Source organism: Podarcis vaucheri (assembly GCF_965113315.1).
Source record: "Podarcis vaucheri genome assembly, chromosome: 5".
Lineage (NCBI taxonomy): Eukaryota > Metazoa > Chordata > Lepidosauria > Squamata > Lacertidae > Podarcis > Podarcis vaucheri.
In genome coordinates this window covers 85,750,752-85,773,064 of record NC_138763.1, presented here as the reverse complement: position 1 = coordinate 85,773,064, position 22,313 = coordinate 85,750,752, and the positions used below count along the sequence as shown (strand labels likewise).

Here is a 22,313-nt window from a genome sequence, read left to right as displayed (position 1 = left end):
CCAAAGAGGACCAGTGAGTAAACTTTAGCTGTAGCTAGGACAGCTCTGCCTGGCTTAGGAGAAACTGCATTTCTCATACAGCTGTTGATACTCAGAAACTGACAACCTGGAGTGCAATTATCAGCAAACAAATCCCAGAAACTTGCTAGTCCTCCTAATAAAGCATGTTCTCCTTCATGGAGAGCACGTGTTGCAGTGGGGGCTAGCAAGACACCCCGCCGTTGCTGGGCGGGAAAGAGTTTGGCCACCATTAGCAGAGGGCTGGCTGTTGCTGGGGAGAATTATATGTTGCCATTTTTTGATTGACTGCCCTAGTCTTTAAATGCCCTGCGCGTAGCGTTGAGCTTCCTCTTTTTGCTGCGTGCATCGGATCACCCTCCCAACCTCCCTATTTTAGGCTGTTCACTTGACCTTGCTATGCCTGTCATGGGGTCATCTGCTTTGGGGGCAGGAGTCTGGTAGCAATTTTGTCCATTTGGCTGATTGGCTGGTGCCATTTGGTTTTTGCCTACTGTGTAGCAAATCGACACAACTTGTAAGGTTGCGGTTAGGCATTGGTTTGGGAATTGGTTGGTGGAGGGGTATGGATTTGGCTGTGCCTGCCCCTCCAAAAGTGCTGCTGCTGCTGCAAGGGTTTTCCGTTAAAGGAACCCAGGGGCTCACCATGCTTTTGTCCGAACCTTGTCAAGGGGCTAGGGCCACGCAAGAGCCCCCGGGAGCATTTGAGGAGAGGTGAGGCATGGTTCCCAGTCCCGTCTCAGTCCCTGGGTGTCTTACCCTTTTCTGACTTCGCAGGCGTGCGAATGTCAGACTGTCCCTGTGTGGGGTCAGATAGTCGCAACCAATGCCTAAGCAACCATTCACATTGCTTGTAATTTAATAAAGTTGTGGCCAAAATTATGCCAAAAACCTTAAACAAAAATAATGTGTCACTTGTGTTTTATTGGGGGTGTCTTGGGGACCTCGACACGCAAAGGTCCTGCAGAAGACTAGATAATTTACAGCACAATCCTAACTATGTCTGCTCAGAAATAAATTGCCCAAGATGGATGACTCAGTCAGTAGAGCATGAGATTCGTAATCTCAGAGTCATGGGTTTGAGTCCTACATTGGGCAAAAGATTCCTGCGTGGGGTTGGACTAGATGACTCTCGTTGTCCCTTCTAACTCTACAATTCTATGATTCTATTCTAGGAATTCATTGGAGCTTACTCCCAGATAACCAGGGCTTGAATTGCCGCCTAAACATCCACATGGGATGAAGCAGTGTTCCTTGAATCTCCAGACTTAAAAAACACACTAAAAAACTGAGTCTGAGGTTAAAAGTTTAAGGTCGAACAAATTTCAAACAAGTTGTTAATGTGCACACAAAACCCAGTACACTGTTTATGTGAATGTCCATTAGTTCAAGTGCCGCAGGTCAACACAAAGCCAGATATGGACTGTTTTGAAGCTGGGGATCCTAAACAAAAGAGTGAGAGAGAGCAAAGACGTGCTAATCCTTATAAGGCAAAAGCCAACAGCAGAGGCCAGAAAAGTCAACGTATGCCATTTTTAAAGTATGCAGAAAGCCCATAAGATCACAACACCAACTGGCAGGGTGTCAAGGAAAGGTATGACTGTGAAAGGAAAGAATTTTGTGACCAAGTCTACTCTCATGTGACTGAAGGGGGATTTGTTTTCCATCACAAATGCACCAGGCAGGAGATATGTCACAGAGACCTATTAACATTACAAGACCTAGCTTGATGTTATCTACAGCACTGATTCACAACAGCAAATTTTGCCCAAGTATTTTGTCTTCCCAGTTACTAATTTGTTGGAGATTAGTAGCTGCTGCAGTAACAAGTCCTAAACGTTTGGCTCGATGAGTTAAAACTGGTATTTTTACTGTACCTTTGTCCAGTGCTATATTTCTAGAAAAAGAGATGCTGGAACTCTCCATGTTCTCTTATAATAGCAATGGCACCCACCTGAGAGGCCCCGGAAATGAGTTCCAGCAAGTTTCAGCTGAAAAAACAACCCAGACTTGGTCAATGTAAGTGTGGGTTCCAAGCCTATACTCCTCCTCCTAGCCAAGAGGAAGAAGGGGTTCTGTAGCTAAGAAATTGGGGGTGAGTGGAGATAGATGAGTTAAACCCCTCCTGTTTTGGGCCAGACATACTGTATATCTAAATCCAACCACAGCCAACCAGATACATTCCTGCCTTGCTAGTGACTGTTCCAGAAGTAACAACCCATTTCTCCGTTGGCCATACTTAATAGATGATATTCAGACGTACACTACTACTGATCACGGGGTTCCATTTAGCTATGATGACTAATGGATGTTGGTAGACCGATCTTAGTGAGATTGTCAGTTCTTCTTAGAAACTATCTATCTAAACTAGTTAAGAGGAAGCCAATCTGAGATAGACCAAGCTACTGCTGGCTGAAATAGACATTATGGGAATATAAAGAACAGGTTATAATTCTGCATTAAAAGGTTCATATATTCCACATCACAGAATTAGAGTAGCCTTGTTGACCCCCAAGGTGTAGGAAAACGAAAGTCCAAATTAGAGCAATACCTTTATTAGGCACATTGAAATGTCACAAAATTGGCAAAAAGCGTTCTCTCTATTTTATATTTATATATTGATCTTAAAAGCTTGCACACTAGTCTGTGGCGTGTTGGTTGGCTTAATAAAAGCTATTATTGTGTTACACTCACAGATTTGAGTTTTAAAGCACATTCAAAGCACTTTCCATCAAAGAATCTTGGGAACTGTAGCTTACCCCTCACAGAGCTCAACGAACTATAGTGCTTAGGATTCTTTGGAGAAAATGTGCTCCGAATGTGATTTAAAGCTATGGAGGATAAATTTCCTTTTGCTCCTTCCACATTTCAAAACTAATGTTAGATATAGCACAAGCTTAATTATGGGCAGTGCTGTTTTTTCTGGAAAAAGAGGTGCCTAAACTCACCATGAACAGCTCCCTTGTTCTCTTAGAATGGCAATGGCACCCACCTGAGAGGTGACGGAACTGTGTTCCAACAAGTTCCAGCTGGAAAAAAATCCCCGGTTATGGGAAATGTTTTATTTTCTTTTTTTAAAAAGCCCACCTCTTTTCCTCACAAGCACGAAGCACAATGAATCACTGGCCAATTAAGTTTCCTATCTGCTAATGGGCATTATTGCGGCAACAGCTGCCATTTGGCAAGGAGAAGCCACATAAGCACAGGCTTATGTTTTTGGTCCAAAACAGGAGGTTAACTCAGTGGCAGAGCTTTATGCTTCGGCACCAGGGGCGGAGAGCAGGCGGGGGCGTGGCTGGCGCGCGTCCTGGGGGAGTGACGCACCGCCTGCGAGGGCATGGCACCCAGCGTGTGTGGGGGGGACACCCGTGATGGCACTCCACCGGGATTGTGGTGCCAGGGGTGGTGCGCTCCCCCCAGCCCCTCTTCCTCCACCAGCTACTCAAAAGTAGCCCAATCCCTTCAGACCATTGTTGACCCCTTGCCTTGCAGGACTCTGTGTGACTGACCATCCAGGAGCAATGGCATTTCAAAGGGAACCTTTGTAATACAGGGAAACCCACTGTATTACAACACATCAAGAGAGGCAATGCTCTCACTTGTGGCACAATGGGTTTTTCTTGCACCAGATGTGTTCATTGTTTTAATTATGCCAGGATGTCTGTACTACTGTCCTTTTCCTCATTTCATTTCTGGCACAGATACATAGTGGACTGTAGTCCACAAATGCTACATCACAATGGGACGGTGGCGCTGTGGGCTAAACCACTGAGCCTCTTGGGCTTGCTGATCAGAAGGTTGGCGGTTCGAAACCCCACAATGGGGTGAGCTCCCGTTGCTCTGTCCCTGCTCCTGCCAACTTAGCAATTTGAAAGCACGTCATTGCAATTAGAGAAATAGGTAAGGGAAGGTAAATGGTGTTTCCGTGTGCTCTGGTTTCTGTCATGGGGTTCCATTGCGCCAGAAGTGGTTTAGTCATGCTGGCCATATGACCCAGAAAGCTGTCTGTGGACAAACGCCTGGCTCCCTTGGCCTGAAGTGAGATGAGTGCCACAACCCCGTAGTCGCCTTTGACTGGACATAACCATTCAGGGGTCCTTTACCTTTTACCTTTTTTTATTATCACATCACAATAAATTTGTTAGTCTTTAAGGTGCCACAAGACTCTTTGTCGTTTCAATACAAAATGCCGGTGTGTCAGCAATCACAACAATAAGCTGGGGAACCAAAAAGGACTGCCAAATCCTTGTCTTGAATGGAGCTGAGTGCAACTTTAATAGTTGCTTGCTATGGAGGCGATTGAACATGAGATGTTCTGCATGTACAGCATGTGCTCTACCACTGAGCTATGGTTCTTCCCCACTCTGGAAAATGCTCAAGCTGCAAAGCCTTCCTAGACTTGAGAAAACAGTCTCAATAGCTAACTAGGCTAGTCAAGGAAAAACAGGCAATGCAATTAAATAATCATGAGAAACACCAAGTTACTGCTGGCTGAAGTAGTTAAACGCTTTGTCCAGCATCGTATGCACTTCCTAGAACAATCCTGCAGTGGCTCTTTTAAATAGCCATGGCGTCCTCCAAATAATTCTGGGAGCTACAGTTTCCTTTCATTTTTATTATTATTATTAAAGATTTCTTGGTTTACAAATGTATGCGCAATGTCTCTTTTTTTTTCAAGTTACATTTTCTATAGGTCAGTTTCATTTGTTGATATATTAGGAAGAAAAGGAGGGAAGAGGTGGAGGGGGCCAGAGCTGCAGTTTGTTAAGGGTGCTGTGAGCTGTTAGGAGACCCCTATTCTCCTCACAGAGCTACAATTTTCAGACCGGTTCAACAATCTCTAATCCTAATCTCCAGTCCTAGGAAACTCTGAGAACTGTAGCTTTGTGATGGTACTGCAGGTCTCAGAATTCTTTCAAGGGCAAGTAACTGACTGTTTAAAACGATATGATACCGCTTTACATATATACTGCAGATGGGGCCTAAGAATCCACAACACAAAGCTGGGAAATGAGCAACGGTGCCTGCTGATCTCCAGGGCACAGTTCAACACTTTTAAAATGATGCTCCCTTAAATTTCATATTGGGGCCCACCAGCATGGGACTTTTAAAATCCTAAAATGATGCTGGAGCCTCCAGCCAGCGTGTGTGGTAAGTCCAACTGCTAAGCAAGTGAGGAGATGAGTTCTCAGCAGCCACAGGACACCCTCTCCTTAAACAACAGACAACCAACTTGATAGCAACATTCAGTAGATGCCTCTCTGACACTTAGTGGCAATCGTCACCCTCTCAAACTTCTTCCTCCAATTGTTACCTTTTTTAAAAAAAACTTCTCAATAATGTTATTTAAAGTCATTACCGGCTTCAATGCAAGGATAATCCCCAACACTAAAGCAGAATATCTGAAGGTTCTGAAATGGTAAGTGGCTGCAATTTGGAGCCTGGCTGCCTGCAAGCATGGCCCATTCAGTTTCTTCTCGACGACCCTCCACTTATTAAAGTTCAGGCTTGGAAGGTGCTGCTGCATTTCTCATACGGCTGCCTGCCTCTAATTAAAGAGGATGTGAGCACAACCAGAACCCAGCTGAAAGCTGCTCCAATGCTTTATCTTTTAATTCAGCTCCCTAATGCCTTCCCCCTTGCACATGAAGAGCAGCTCATTAATTTCCCACCCAAATGTGATGTGTGCTCTTCCTGAATGCATTTAGCCATGCTTCACAGCCTCTGGACCTAACTGCTATCATTAGAGAAGTGTTCTGCACCACAACATACGGCAACCACTGCCGCTTCCGTTCATTTGCACATTGCTTGGTAAACCTCAGGGTTCCCACCTTCCCACCTCTCTTCACATGAGCATCTCAGTTTATCATAACTTCTTGTGTATCTAATAATGGTTTAATCACTCAGTGTATCACGGCTCACTAGCAGAATGAGATGTGCCCAAGAAACTATTCTGTCCGTGAAGTACGGTATCTCTATTTCAGTTTCATTAGTATTCTTACCAGGAGCTTCTGTTCCTTTTCAAAGTATCTGCTGCACACACCGTGTTTGCTAGGACTGTCGTCAGCAACTTGGTTCTCCGGCGGCTAGATGCATGTGCTGCACCATAACACATTATCAGTTTCAACACGATGCTTTGGATGATGTTTTTGTTTTGTCAGCGAAGGATTTGCCTCATTGCCTCCCACAACTGCCTTGTGTTCTGCATTACAATGTTCAATCTTCAGTATCTTTATGTGACGTCCTGGCCACAACTCTGATTGCCTTGTTGCTACCTTGTCCTGGTAAAACCAGCATGGATAATTCTGGCTTCACAAGGCTGGAGAGATGGAGTGGAAAATGTTCAGAGATGGAGGCCAGCTGTCCCAAAATGTCCTAAAAGAAAGCAGAGGAGGAAAGTCAGTTCCCCTGTGGACATCTGGAGGACCACTCTAACCCCAAACTCAAGGCTCAGGGTTGAATTGGCCCAATTCCTGTATGGTCCTCCTCTTGCCCCAAACCCCAGGCTCTCCTTCCACCCAGCATCTTCTAAATCTCATTCCCGGCTCTCCCACACACCCCACTGCCGGATATCTTGTGAAGCATCTCACTCACCACAATTGTCCATGTGGCTTGAATTTTTTGAAAAGGCTGCAATTTGCTGGTGGCTCCGGTAAGCCTCTGAGCTAGCGGCAAGCATGCAGACCAGAAATTTGTCATCCCTGTTGAGTGGCCCAAGTTGCAAAAAGCAGGCTTTTCATCCAGGGGAGGGGGGCTTCTTTGCACCCAAGACTGCAGAACTGGGGCAAACACCACAGGTGGACAGAGCATCTGAAGGACTTAGTACCTATTCCTCTGTTTTTTATCTTAAAGTCAAACCTCAGGTGCTGGCAAGGCCTGGATCTGTGGTGAAACGGCAATGGGGGGAGCAATATTTATTATACAGTGACAGCCAACACCTGTCACAGACCCTGCATCTCTCCTTGCTTGAGTGTTTTTGCCTGGCTAGATGGTGCCCTTGAACTGGGATTGTGCTCTCTGCCTGCCTTGTTGCTTGTGTGTTATGTGTTTGTAAATTTAGTGATTTTTTCCCCCATGGGTGGAATGTAAGCTAGTGTAGAAATGCAAAAGCTGTATCTTCTGCTCTACCCCAGTGATTCCATTCCCAGCCCATTTTTTTGCCATGCCCCACCTTCGCATCTCTAAAATCCCGATGCCCCCACCCCCCCCAGTGACATGTAATTCTTATTATTCAAAAAGTGAAGTCCTATTCACGCGGAGGAAGCCTAAAAGGCCATTAACTTGGTTTACCTCATTCTCAAATTGCTCCCCTTAAAAATCAAATTGCCCTTCTGTGGGGCGTGGGAACCACCGCTCTACCCATTTCTACCTCTGGCCCCAGCTGCCACAGGCACGTGGCCCTCAGAATGTGGCTCACGAGAGAAAATGTGCCTCCCCCCAAACATCTGTGACTATCGGCTGTGTCTGAGGCCTACTCAGAAATGCCTTCTTGTCTCAGTCAAAATCATCTTCATCAGACCCCGCTAAATTTTGGAGAATGAGGGTACTTGTGAGGGCTAAAAGGCAGCTGCAGCACAACACTCCCCCCCCCCGTTGTGTCATGACTACCATTTCCATGTTTTGTTGGGGTTTTGTTCCCATTCACAAGTATTGCTTGGTTTATTAGGTGTCTTAAAAGGGCCTGTAGGCCTCAAAAGGTGGCTTCAGCCCTTGATTCTGGCTCCACTTACCCTCATTGGAGCAACTGACATTAAAGGCCTCAGCTGGGCCTAGCAGATGGCAAGGTTGTAAATAAGGCTGAATTAGGGAAGCCAAAAGCCTCCATAATATGAAATATAAACAGAATATTCAACATATTTTACAGGCAGTTAACCATTTTGTCCATGTGGTGTGTTTCTGTCTCTCTCAGTCTCCATGGAAAACAGCAACAAAGAGTCTGTGAGGCTTCAGCCACTGTTTCCATTCTGGTATAAACTTTTCTAGGCCAAAGCCTACTCCTCTATCTATGTAATATTTTATTCTACTGAGCTTTAAACAACAGCTTTTTACAACAAACACTCATAAATGACCTATGCTATAAATTAGTCGTTTTGTGTTGCCAAGTCACCCTTCTGAATGAAGGGGAAACAAAAGACTCCTGTAGCTGAAGGGCCAGGAAGATGAAAACAGTATTTTCTGTGTTACTTTTCTTAATGCATAATTTGTTTCCATTTATTCATCTTGCACAGAGATCACCTGGTAGCAGTTTGCCCTATGTATGAAAGTTTAAATGTACATAAAATGCTGCGTTTGAATGCTCTGTATTTTAAATGCTGTAAAGAGAAGTTTACCTTAGGCAAGAGGTTCCACTACAGCAAAAGCGTCAAGAGAAGGCTGGTGTTTTTCCATTTCGATGAGCTGCCATTTTCCATTTTGATGACCTGATGAGTCATCACCAGAAAGGAAACACAAGCTGCAGAGCAATCACAGCAGGAAGCTGAACTTTGAGAAACCTGTGTGTGCTACTTGGTGATGGCTAGCAGTAGCAACAGCAGTCTGCATATCCCACTTCTGAGTTTATGGCCCCTGTGAGAAAAGCCTGGTTTGTGAGCATGGATGGAGGGGAATGACATCTCATCCATTAAATATGATTGATGTGTGTGCACTACAGATCTGAAAGGGCTATCAAACTAAGGAATTTCAAGCACTGTCATGTCTCAAAGGGCTTGGGATTTGTAAGAAAGTATTCTAATCTTTCTCAGAACTGTTCACTTCCTAGATTACTCTGTGGAAGTGAAACCTTCAGACTGGCTTAGGTTTTCAATCTGGCTGCTCCCTTAATTTTTTAAAATATATATTTTTTAATAACTGCAGCTATCTGACATGACCTCGTGGTCCTATTTATTTGGGAGGTGGCAAAGCTGACTCTAGGCTAACGTCGCTTCAAAATGTATAAAATGAGCTCAGATGGAGGCCTCTCTACAAATTAAAAATAATAATAATCTGCACATAGAAAACTAGCATTTCAACAAGAAGGGTTTTAGCCCTGCCTTCTTTCAAACATGCTACCTTTCTGTGTGTAGGAATTGTTTTGAAGTGGGGCAGGGTGAAGAGGGTGTCACCCTATTATGAGAGATTACTGTATATCTGTATTCTGACGTATGCAGCCCATACATTTACCACTTTGGTGAGAATGGCCATTTTGTGGTGTCGGCCACACTTGCATTCTCAAGAACACACTCATATCTTAAGAAGCATAACACCAGACCATAACATCAGAACATTTGCTTATCATGAAGATGCAATTTACTGCAGAAAGTTTACAAAGAGTCAACAATAAAGAGTAGAGATATAGCAACCTTGAACAGAAAAGCAAGGAAGGGGCTTTCATCTGTCAAATTGACTCTCCCCCCCAAGGAGGTTGCATCACATATTGATTTTGAAAGTCAGTAGTTGAACTAATGTTCAGGTTTGACAGCTTTCAGACATGACTGTGTCTTTGGGATTCAGCTTCGAACACTGCTATTTGGTATTGTTAAGAAGCACAGGCCTATATGCAGTTGTTGTAACTTATTCTGGCAGTACTTGGGAGTCATAGTTTCAACATGACATGAGCAAAAGGCAGTTCAAAACGCTTCTGAATGGGGGTTGGGGAAGAGGTTAAAATGGCTTGCGTAGGAATTTTCAGGCAATATGTCTTATACTCAAATGCATTCAAAGTTCCATACATACTGATCATCCTTAAATCTGGGAGATGTTTGATCTGCATGTGTGTGCATGCACCCCCCCACCCCACAGTTTGCCAAATCACCTGAATTCTGTAACCTGAGAATTTTTTTCTAGAGCATTAAATGGAAAACAATAACAAGGTATGCTGTGGCTGAAAGTAGAGATGTCCCCACAAGTGGGTTTTGGTGGTCCTGGCCAGGAAGTAAGAACGGAAGGCTCACAGTGTAAGGCAGGACTCTTTGTACCTTCGCAGGCTGCGCCTTCTAGGAAGGGATGAAGAGTAGCCGTGCCAATTCCTTTGGTCTTGTAGATGTGCAATAGCCTTTCTTGCATTGAATGCAGGGGTGGAGCTAACCCTTTTCCCTCCCAGTTCCATCATGCACTAGCAGAATAGTGCACAACTAGGGATGCCCTAGCCAGGATATGTAAAGGCCTAAATCACCCACCTGAATAGCAAAAGTTACAGATAATCAACTATTTTCATCTTTATGTGCCCCAAGCATCCCCAATCATTGCCCATACTGAGACTGACAGGAATTCTAGGGCAAAAATACCTGGAAGGCACCACATTGGCTAAACTTACTGGAATTACTTAATTATCTTCTTCAGTCACTAAGAATTACTTAATTATCTTCTTCAGTACACTAGGACTGTTGACTACAAAGAAATGAAATCACAGCGGACGTTTACTCAATAATATTTCGAATACCCCTGTAAAGAACAATATAGAGAAGATTAAAGCATGGGTGTGTGAATCCCTTAATCTGATCCTAAAGCTGTGGAGGAGAAATAAATTAATCCATCTAATGTATCAGAGAGCTTCTAGCTACGTTAGTTTTAGCTAAACAATTATGCAACTCATTGCAGTGTCCACCATAGTTCTGTCATTTTGTCAAGTCAAAGTGCATTCCTTTTAGAATTACAAAAACCACCTCATTCCTTGAGAGAACCACATGACCCATATAATAGCAGAAAATATTTCACTTAGCCATTAAGTGGAATTTATGGCCATCTTTCAGTATGATCACCAAAACAAAATCATGCAGATTATTAACCAGGGAGAGGATGCAGACAGGTATTCAAATATTTCAGTAGCTGAAGAAATGCTAGGTTGCTTCATAAAGTGTGCATTCATAAGACATTCTTTCTCTCCCAAGATACCTGAAATCAGATCCAATTAAGCCCTTGCATGGTTCAAAATATGTACCCCCAACCCCAACCAGTGGCTTTCCATTTTAAGCCTTCTCTTAACTTGGGGAAATTGTTTTCTTTGTCAGCTTGACCCACATTAGCTTGAGAAAAGCTTATAAAGCAGTCCCATTTCCAAACTGGGCATTGGAAAGTCATAGTTTAGGACTTCAAATCTGCAGGGCTGAGGTAGTAGAATTTTTACGTTTTGCCTAATGCCTCTTACACTGGAAAGAAAAAGGACAATCTACCAAGCCCAATTTCCATCAGGCAGATGTTTACCACTGATACTCAAAATGTAGTATTTTGTTAAATGGGAAGGGCACAAAGAGTGGTATCTCAAGTTGGATCTTTTAAATTCAGTGGTATCAAAACTGAAGCAAGCTTTACTCTGAATTTTCTTTTGGAGTCATTATGCTTCATGGGTAATTGCAACTCTAGCAACAAAATGCAATTTGGAATCTCACTGTAAAATAACCATTACAAATGTCTGTGAAATTGTTTTAATTCTGTAACCTGCTTGATAGTAGTAAACTGAACAACGGAGTCAGAGAGGGATTTATGCAACACTTCCATACAAGTCAAGTTATAGAAATTGACCTTTATTTTGACACAATGCTCAGTTTCTTTAACTTTTTTTATTTTCATACAGTGACTTTTTTTAGTTCAGAAAATATATTGTAACAAAAATTAAAAAACAAAACAGACACATTTTTCGACAGTGGAAAAACTAACAAGTTACGGGACCACACTAGAGGTTGTCATATCCCTATAATAGAGGCTGCAATTCTAATTAAATAAAAATCTCTATGGCTATTACACACCAAAAGAACAAAGCTTGAGCAATGTAAGCTTCCAATTACATAGACTACCTAAATGTGATAAAATAAAGGTAGGGGAATCAGAACAGGTTGCTTGCAGCATCAGTCTTATGAAAAAGGAATCCACAGGACCTTGTTTTGTTCTTGATCAACTGTTGTCATGATCTGAGTGCAAATGATCGAAAGAGGGCCTCCCTGGACAATCCCTGTGAAAAGAAGGATCACACACACCAATCAATCAGCATGCTTGTTTACCGGGGGGAGCTGAATTTGCACTAGCACCAAGAAATCAAAACACACCGAAGCAACAAAAAGGAACCGGGATTAATACCCCCCCCTTCTTGGTGGTGATGATGATTATTTTCCACCCTTTCTCCTAAGAGCTCAAGGTGGTCATATGTAGGACACCCTCCCTTATCCTCACAACCACCTGCAGAGAACCAGGCATGTCAGTTGGGCTTTGTTTGGTTTCTCACCTGTTGTCACTTATCAGTTCAAAAAGTGGCCTGCCTCTTTGGCAACAGGAACTGATGCTGCAAAAGGAGGGAGCGTAATAGCACCTGCACTGCCTGTTTCCCTATAAGCATCTCCACCAGAAGGTATATGAACTAGACCTCACTCTTGATGTGGTCCAGGAATCAGGAAAATGAAGGAAGGTGCATACAGAGTGTGCCTCTCTATGCGTTCTAATTGTACAGTGGTACCTCGGGTTAAGTACTTAATTCGTTCCGGAGGTCTGTACTTAACCTGAAACTGTTCTTAACCTGAAGCACCACTTTAGCTAATGGGGTCTCCTGCGGCCGCCGCGCCGCCGGAGCACGATTTCTGTTCTCATTCTGAAGCAAAGTTCTTAACCTGAAGCGCTATTTCTGGGTTAGCGGAGTTTGTAACCTGAAGCGTACGTAACCCAAGGTACCACTGTATGGCCTTTGGGTTTGATGGTGGAATTTGTAGGACCCAACTCTTAGCATCTTTAATGGCATTCAGGCATGCTCAGCTATGCTTCTCATAGGCCATGGTATCAGTTTGTCACTGAAGCACTTGTGCAGATACAGCCACAAGAGATCACAAACAAGACATCAGGGAGGTGGGTGGGGAAGAGGGAGGCTTCAGCAATGGCGTCTGGCTTCTTAGAAGAGAGACAAACAGCAAGGCAGAGACACACACAGAGACACTTAAGATGTAAATTTTTCAGGAGACTGAAACTGCGTGTTGTTCCTTTCAGGGGACTAGTTTGAGAGTGACCCAGGGAGAGGCCTAAGAAAAGGGGGCATCTCTATTCGTAACTCCCATTGAGCTTTGGAAAAGGAGAAAGGAACTGGGCTTTCTGGCTTTCACTTTTCTTTACCGTTTGTGGAAGCAGAGTTCTTTTTGTGGCTAGCAAAAGAAATCAGTGTTGAAGCAGCCAAGCTTCTGAGAACCTTCATTCCTGCTACGAAAGCCTTTGCTGTTGCAATACAGCTAACAAAAACATGGCAAGAGGAGAAAGCAGCCAGGCCCCACGAGTATGATCCTCTAAGACAACTGTTTTGTTACTGAGCCCTCCGAAAGCTATTTTCAGTGGCATCAGGTGACAAAGTTTACACATTAAATCTAAATATGGTTAGAGGGACCCCTGTTATAGCATAATAAACCTTCATGGCTGAACAGAAGGCTAAGTTTAGTAGCAAGGCAGAAATATACAAAGAGATGACGGCCGTAGCAACAAGCCACTATTTACAAATATAAAAAGATGGCTGTTTATGGGTTTCGTTAATAAATCAGGCATGACTGGTTAATAATAATAATAATAATAATAATAGTAATAAAAAAAGAACTGGCAGGCTTATTCAAGGGATCAAGTTAACAGAAAACACAAAACACTGGTGCTCAGTTAGAGCCTATTAAATGCTTTTAGGGACATTCAAGTTGGATTTGCAAGGCAAAGCATCCAAAGCACAAGGGGAGATTGCCAGGAATTTCCTACCACCCCATTCTGGGGGATTCAGAGTTAAACAGTTAAAACTGCATTTATGATCAAAGCCTGTCATAGTTGCTTTGTTGTCCTACCACAGCAGTATCAGTGCAGAAAAATACCAACACAGCAAGAGTCTATCATAAGGATACATTGGCCTATTGCAAAGCCTGCTTCTCAAGCAAAGTGTTGCAGGGTTACTCCATCCAATAATCTTGCTGCTATCCAAAAAACCTGACTATTTAGCACGTCTCCACTGCATAAATCCCACTGATTGCCAAGGCAGAGAGGGAACATGTCATTGAGACTCCCTAGTAGGATCCCACAAGTAGATCTGCATGCATAAATGAAGTTCCCTGTTTCTCCCTCAGCTTATCTCTAATTCTACCAGGAAACTGAACTTTCTGTACTTCTTGAGGGAAGGGGGACAGCTAGTGCTTGGGGCTGAGAGAGTAGTCACCACCCCTAAAGCTTGGAGGAGGAGGGGAATTCCCCTCAAACCTCCAGAAGCATGTCAACAGACAGCCGTAAAACGGGGGCGGGGGGAATCATAGGAGTGATGGGCAAACAGAAAATGGAACCACCTCCAGAGAAAAAAAATAAAATCATACTTATTGGTTGATTTTGTCATCTGCAAAATTGTTTTGAGCTCTGGGAGGTGAAGTATTACTTTTGTGAGACCAACTGGAGTCCAGTGTCTCTGGGTAGGTTCTCACATCTACTGAGAATTCTGGCAAAATTGGACACCCAAGACCCTGAACTTGCTTATTTCCTCCTCCCTCCCTCCTTCCCGATCCCTTTTCCTTTTGTGACATGTCCTTTAAGGTTGTAAGCTTGAGGGCAGGGACTACATTCTTTTAAAAAATAGTGATTTGTACTGTGCATATGAACCAACCACACAGTCCCAAGCAGTCAGAGAAACCAGGATATAGACCAACAGACAGAATGAATGGCTTTGTTCTTCAAACCAAGTAAAATGCTACTTAGCCATTCACCACAGTGTCTTCCGCAGTCTGCTTGCAGTCGTCACTTGCTAATATTGGAAAAGGGCCTTGCGTTAAAATGTTGCACAGGCTGTCCCTTGGACAGAGTCAAGTGCCTAAGTGACTGAGCAGGGGCTGGCAGGACCAGTTTCCAGCAGCAACCTATGTAGTTGGAAATAGTTATGGCACCATTATCCCACCCTAATATCACTGCAGCTTACCTGGACCGGTCTGGGCAGCTGCAAGCTCTGCCCCCCACTCCTCCCAGAAGCTTCTGCCAGCTTTTAGGGCCCGACATTGCTGGGTTTCCTATCCCTTGAGCTGACCATTCAGGAAATCCTAGCACGTAACACAGACTTATTGGTTGTTCCCTTCAAAGTAGAACATGTTTAGTGCTAAAAGGGATGATTTATAATTCTTCTGGTTGTTATGGGGAACCATGTGCTATCCTGTGACCTACACACATGTGACCGCTAAGGGGGGGGGGAATGCTGTTGCAAAAAAATGCACACACACATACAGTGGTACCTCGGGTTACATACGCTTCAGGTTACAGACTCAGCTAACCCAAAAATAGTACCTCGGGTTAAGAACTTTGCCTCAGGATGAGAACAGAAATCGTGCTCTGGCAGCGCAGCAGCAGCAGGAGGCCCCATTAGCTAAAGTGGTGCTTCAGGTTAAGAACGGACCTCCAGAACAAATTAACTACTTAACCCGAGGTACCACTGTAAACACAACCCAGCTAGAGGAATCAGAAGCCGGCCTTCCACTTTGCTATTGTTTCCTTTGGCATACAAACCTGTGAAGTACTTGTTATATTCCTGTTCTATCTTCTTAGCAGTCTCAAACTGTTATTTGGAATGTTTCTGAGTAACTTTGTCCCTCAGAAAGACAGGGTCTTTTTGCTCTCTAACATAGAAATGTAGAAAAAGCTCGTTAAATGCTTAATTTTTCAGGGGACACAAGGCAAACCATTAGGGAGCTAAACAGATTTGCAGCCCGTTTTAATCAGCAGAGATATACAATGGTGTGTGCAGAGCGCCATCTGGTGTCCAGTATAGGAAGGTTGCTTGATACACTTCAGCAGCAGGAGCAGCTAACCTTTGATCTGCTGCAACTGGCAAGGCAATCTGCCATGATCAACAGCCACCTACACAGAGGCGGCAGTGCTGTCAACTGTGACCAGAAAGCACCCTTAGGGCACTGGATGCCTGTCCAAAACCTTTATATATAGGAAACATCATTTATAAATGTTGCTTAAAATCCTAAATTTCAGTTATCTTTTATGAACCATGATTGTAAGGAAGCAAGCGTTGAAAATTGTTGTGCAAGGTGGATATATGGAGTGTGAGTGCAGCTGCCCCACAAAGCCCAGTGGTTGCCACTTGGCTCCCAAAGCTGGCTTGCCTCTGTCACTCCACCTGGGCCTGGATTCCTGTTTTCTTATCAGAGCCACTTTTCAAAGTTACTTCTTCTGTACGGAGATCTCTTCCCTCTCTTTTCCCTCTCCTGCACTGGCAGTTTCATCTTGCCAAAACCTTGGGGTACTTGTTCAATTTTCACGTCTTCATTCTCTCTCCAATGTCTCCTGACTTTTGCACCTCTCCCTCCTTGCAAGGGTTTAAATATCATGCTGGCAGGGAACATCCGACGGGCCCCTTCCTGGCTACCCCTGGTTTAAACAGCTTCTATGGTGCTGACCCGCCTTCTCCCTGTTCCCTTCCTAACTGCCTTACTTTTCTTTGCAAATCCCGGGAGCCTGTTCTTAATGCAATTATTGTACAGTACACCTTGGCCTCGAGGCATTTTAAAAGCATTAAAAAAGTAGCCACAAATGATTATATATGAATATAATCCAATGCAAATCTGTAGACCTCATATGGAAAAAACCCCACCCTTTACCAAGCATATATTATTTATATAGCATAGCTCTGTTTTTAGCACTGCTCTGAGACACCATTCTGGTTGCATTCCTATTCACGCTCTGCATTTCTGTACTTTTTGCTTCCCCCATGCGACTTCTCACTCTCTCGCTTGGCTATCCTTCAATTTCCACCCCTCCACCACCATCACTGTGTCTTCTATCTCTCTCTTACAGTTCCTGTAATATTTAAATATACCAACAGAAGGAGCCAGGAAGTGCAAACACCTGACTTTACACTCATCACCGGCCTAATATTCTCAAACCTGCCTCTCCCCAAGCCGTCTTTCCTATCTGCCCAGTTAACAACGGAAGGGGAGCCTGCTGGACCAAAGGCCCAGCGTCTCGCAGTGACCAGCCAGATGCCTTTGGGATGTCCAAATGCAGAACCTGAACACCACAGCAAATTTACTTAGGCCCAAGCTAGTTGTGATGGAGGCAAGCGGCACGTTCTTCTTTAAACATACGTCTCCATTAGTGGGGCGGGCAGGGCATGCTTTTTTACCATGGAAGTTGCGCTCAGGTGAGCAGACCTGAAACTTCCAAATGGCCTAAAAGCACTTTTCTCATCAGCTTGGTTTACTGCCAGTAGCAGAGCTGGCCTGAGATAAAAGTTCCTGTAGCAATGGGACATGGGGAGAGGAGGTGGGGAGCTTGGATGGGTGCTCTTCCTGAAAGAAGCAGCAGAAACCTCCCACTCCTCACCTGAGATTAATATTCTACTGCCTTTTAATTGTATCTGTGGGAAGGGGGGTATTGTTTTACTGTTCTGATTTACTTATTTACTTGTTTTTATCTTGTATTTTATTCCGTGAACCACACTGATCTTACGATGAAGGGCCACATGTAAATTGCATGCGAACAACAAATGGCTTTGAGGTTTATTACAATCCCACACTATGTAAGTGTTGTTAAATAATGATAATATTGGCTGCCATGTTGCATCAGATTTGGCCCATGAAGTGTAAGCTGAAGAACAGGGATAGTAAGTTCTTCATTCTGTCCAGTGTGCCATGGAAAGTTACTGCCATGTGCTCTGGAAGTCAACAACACCCGAGGTTAGACTCGAACACAAGACTTGCTGGCTCACCTACTTAGCCACTTTAATCTAGGGATTACAGAATCAAAACAGCACATCAATCCAGTTTTTAAATATAAGAAAGTAAACATAATTGGGAAAGGGCTGTATTTCTATCTGCTTGTGCGTTGCCTCGTCTCCAAAGAGTTCAGGTAAGTTTTTGTGTGGTTCCAGACTGTCTCCCACTAGAGAAGCTGGCAGGCCCAAACTAGTTTAGCTACAGCAGAACTGTGAGTGGGTGCCTTTTTTAAGAGGAAAAAATAAAGCTACCAGAGAGAGAGAGAGAGAGAGAAAGAGAAAGAGAAGTACCTTCTCTGTTATCTCCTTTACTGAGGCAACAGTTGTCACATCGAAATGTCCACTCCTACATTTATAATCTATGAATAAACAGTCTTTCACACTCCACTCGATGGCTTGTTGAGAAGCTTTCATCACTTCTGTTTTGGAAGAACAAAAACAAAGAATGGTTTATTCATTTTTACTTTCACAGGAAGGCAGCATTCGGATGCTTCAGACCCAAGTTTTCCTTTGCACACGTACAGTATATATATAAAGCACGCTAATATTTAAACCAGTTAAAAGCAATCATTTGGCCTTACATCTACTGAAGGGTTTAACTGGATCATCAAGGAATATGCACCCACAGCTGCACATCTCCACAATGCAATATTTGCACAAGCTAATACCATGATGTTTTCCCCCCTTCTAGAATGGGGCAGGGTAGAGGGATGTTACATTGCGGCCGGGAGAAAGGAGAGAGAATGCCGGGGGGGGGGGCAGCACTGTTGGCATCTCTCCTGCCTCATGCAAGACACACAGTCTTGGGGGGAAGCAAGGAGGCTGTTGCAGCAGTTGCCCAGTTGGCTCTGTAGCATGACAACTGCTTCATAAACCCATGCTTTAATAAATCCAGGCCGGGACAACTGTTTAATAAGTCCGTGCTGTCAAATGAGGATTTCCAGGCTGCATGCATAGCTGTCAGGAAACGCTCTCCCCAAAGGAGCAAGCAGATAAAGAGTTTAATAAATTACACAGGAGGGAAGGGAGGTAAAGGTAAAGGGACCCCTGACCATTAGGTCCAGTCGTGGCCGACTCTGGGGTTGCGGTGCTCATCTCGCTTTACTGGCCAAGGGAGCCGGCATACAGCTTCCGGGTCATGTGGCCAGCATGACTAAGCCGCTTCTGGCGAACCAGAGCAGCGCACGGAAACGCCGTTTACCTTCCTGCTGGAGCGGTTCCTATTTATCTACTTGCACTTTGATGTGCTTTCGAACTGCTAGGTTGGCAAGAGCAGGGACCAAGCAACAGAGGCTCACCCCGTCGCGGGGATTCAAACTGCCGACCTTCCGATCAGCAAGTCCTAGGCTCTGTTGTTTAACCCACAGCGCCACCCACGTCCCAGGGAAGGGAGACCGTGATGCTAAACGCTGCACCATCACTCGGTACTTCTGCTTAACCAGGAGCGTGAAGCAGCACTTGTACCTTGGCTGATGATTGCCATCGTGGCTTGTATTTACTTTCCTTTTGAATTGAAAACAAGAAGGTAATGGCGTTGTTCACAACTCATATTTAGCAATTTCCCACAATTGAGTTTTTCTGGCCTGTCTCTTCCCTATACACACTGGAAAGAAACAAAACACGACTCTTGGATCAACTACTCCGTCCCAAACCAGGGATCGTTTGTTTCCCTCCCAACAATACATAGCCCATGCTTGTTCTTAGATTACTGATCCAAGTTTGTTGGGAGTGAAAAACAACAACAATCTTTGGTTCAGAGGTAACACTAAACTGGGTATTGTGGTTTGTTTCCTCTGTGTGCTGTAGGGGAGAATAGTACAGTAAGGAGAAGAGACTTAGAGGAAAGAGGGAGGGAAGAATTATAAGCTGAAGAGGGAGAGGAGGAAAGAATACCTGAGAACGCAGAGCAGCACAATGGCCAAATGGGCAAAGGAAAAGAGGTATTTTAGAAGGGAATTCTTGCCGATAGAGGGTGTGTGTCACCTGAATTACCCATAACACCTAAGCAACCATTGTTTTTCTACTGCTCCCTCTGGAGACCAACTTTTGGTTACTACAGGACCTTCAAGTGCTGGCATATTTACCTAGAGGACACCGGCAAAATTTTCCTGGAGATTCCTTGACTAGCATGTCCTTCACAGCATCAAGTAATGGCCCTAGAATAAGCACAGGCCTGGGAGACGTGCAGTCCACTTTCTGGACTCGTTGATAAGCAAGGTTTACAGAATCTGGAGAGAAATGGAGAGTTGCTTGCATGATCAGGAAAATAAATAAATAAAAGAATGCAACAGCTCAAGGGCCCATGATAGTAAAGGTAATTGAGGTGTGGGACAGTCGCTGTCTGAAAATTGTGAATCTGAATTAAAAAAAAAAAAAAGCCTGAACAGGTAATACAGAAAAAGATAATTGGGAACAACTGGAGAAACTCCACATTCTATAGCTAATAATCCAAATCCCTACTCCTTAGCTACTGTTAATAGCAGATTTATAGGGACATGTGGAAATATACTTTAAGAAGGGTTATGGGACATGCTAATCAGTCTTGTATGTAAAAGATTAAATGTGTGAGAGAGTGGGACATGGGATACATGGCATTTGGCTGGCCCTGAACAACTTTGAACATGCAGTGGATACGGCAGGCTGAGTCTCCCCCGCTCACCCTTGCCTCAACTCCTCTGTTTTGTTTTGTTCTGAAACCCAAAGTCATACGCCCTCTTTACTAATGTGCAAATAAACCTAGATAATTTTGTTTTGGGCTAAGCAAATTCGGTTAAGACACTTGCCATCCAAAAAAGGGTGGAGTCTGTGCTGATGGTGTCAAGGGCTAGCAGTTCCTTTCCATCTTTGGACCCGCTACGTTTGTGCTTGTGCTTCCTTCTAAAGAACGACCTCCGAGCTGCTGCCGCCGATGATGTCTTTGCAGAGCTGTTTTCATCTTTAGCTTCGGATATGCTGTGCCTCCTGTAGAACTCCTGCTCCATCCTGCAAAGAGATTGTGGGCTTAATCGGGCAAAATCTGAAATGCTCTTGAACAGAATACAGGTAGCAGTAAAACCAACAATGGATCTTGAGACAAGCCTCACTATGAGGTCATCTGTAGTTGACTTGAGGATGAAAGTTCAGTTCTGAGCTAACCCAAGCCATGACTTACCACAATCGAACAAACATGAGGATTCCTGGGGTGAAGACTATGGCCTCTGCACCCAACCTAGGCTTGTGGCATGTCTCACTATAGACAAACCATGAGCTGTAATTAAGACTCCCTGCTCATGGTTTGTCTGGAGGAAGCCAAACCATGAGCCCAACCTCAGATGCCCAACCTAAGTCAAATAATGAGCTTCTGTTCAGTGTGTGGTGGTCATCTAAGTGGGTAGGTATAGAAACTTGAAGCACAAAGTGAAGAATTAAAAAATAGTAAGAATAATGGAGTCCCATACAAAAGAGGAGAGCAGGTATGGCCACACTAGAACCCCATGATTCTACAGTTCCAAGGTTTCTACAAGGTTTCTACAGTTTCCAAGGAGGGAAATGAAGTGAGAAGGTTGGTGAAATGCTATTGCAAAGAGGGAGAAAGAGAATGATATGATCAAGTCAAAGACCTGAGAGTGAGTGAAAACCAAAAAAAGTATAAGCTGGCAGCCAGAATGAGGGACATCCCCCTCTACCAATTGGCTGCATATACACCATGACATCAGGATCTTAGCTGAGGCAGCAGTGACCAATTCTGCCCCTTGATCTTAATCTCCTTGATCTTTATTAAAAAGCAAGCATTAATTTGGTGGATTAAAGGGGAAAATGTGGTGTTCTCTTATGTTCCAACCCACGGACCAAAATTAAATATGGATGCCATCCATCCCTGTCTAAAAGTGCTGCGGCATGACGACGGGAAGCCACTTAGGCTGTCCCAGAATAAAAGCACAAAAACAAAGTCCTTTCCATTTTTAGGAAGTAGGCAACCATCAGTAGCACTAAAAATGACTTGACGGAATAGTTTCTTTAATTGAGAGTTATTAAAACATGCCACCTCTCTCAAGTAACTTTACTGGGAAACTCAATACCCCCTCCAACATTAACAGCAAGGCTTTGAAGAACAAAACGTTTGGCTTTTGTTCATAATTCATCGTAACTGCCCGCTTTTAGCAATGAGGCAAACGCCATTTGTATCTCAGAGATTTAATTACATGTATTTGCTGGGAATCTGTCCTCTTTCCAGCTTTTGGGCGTTTTCATCCAGCTGCCACGCCATCCAGCAGCCAAAGTTCCCCTGCGGCAGAGTGTCATCGACATACAAAATGTCATCCTTCTTGAAGCTCAAGTCCTGCTCCACTTCTGCCATCCGGTCATAAAGTGGCCTGCAAAAAGAGAGAAATAAAGAGACCCTTTTTATTTTATTTAGTTTTTTAAATTTTATTTTTCTTTATTTTTTTGACAAAATAATAATCATAAATAAATAAGAATAAAAATGTGCACCCCACCCCCGAGACCATTCCATTGTAACTATCCAATGTCCCAAAATTTCAGCACCTCTTGCAATGGTTTGACCCCTTCCCATTTTAACAGTACAAATTCTGCAAACACCCTCCATATCTCCTCAAATCATTTCTCCTACATATTTCCTGTCTTA

General features: G+C 43.9%; 1 protein-coding gene and 1 long non-coding RNA gene across 2 annotated transcripts in view; both read right to left on the bottom strand.

Moving 5' to 3' along the window:
* LOC309533651 overlaps positions 1-7,576 on the bottom strand; it is a 54,624-nt gene extending 47,048 nt beyond the window's left edge. Inside the window, exons 1-2 of the long non-coding RNA XR_014220383.1 lie at positions 6,613-7,576; positions 6,021-6,393 (exon numbers count right to left, since the gene is read on the bottom strand). This is a non-coding gene — a long non-coding RNA (uncharacterized lncRNA). The remainder of the gene's footprint in view (positions 1-6,020; positions 6,394-6,612) is intronic.
* A 3,924-nt stretch (positions 7,577-11,500) lies between these two features.
* Positions 11,501-22,038, bottom strand: LOC309533617 (disks large homolog 5-like). The gene is made up of 6 exons (XM_082225160.1): positions 21,871-22,038; positions 20,473-20,671; positions 19,774-19,917; positions 17,981-18,108; positions 15,472-15,581; positions 11,501-11,941 (listed from the first exon to the last, which is right to left on the bottom strand). The coding sequence occupies exons 1-3, from the start codon at positions 22,023-22,025 to the stop codon at positions 19,909-19,911; spliced, it is 363 nt and encodes a 120-aa protein (XP_082081286.1). The 5' UTR covers positions 22,026-22,038; the 3' UTR covers positions 11,501-11,941; positions 15,472-15,581; positions 17,981-18,108; positions 19,774-19,908.
* Between the last annotated feature and the right edge of the window lie 275 nt (positions 22,039-22,313).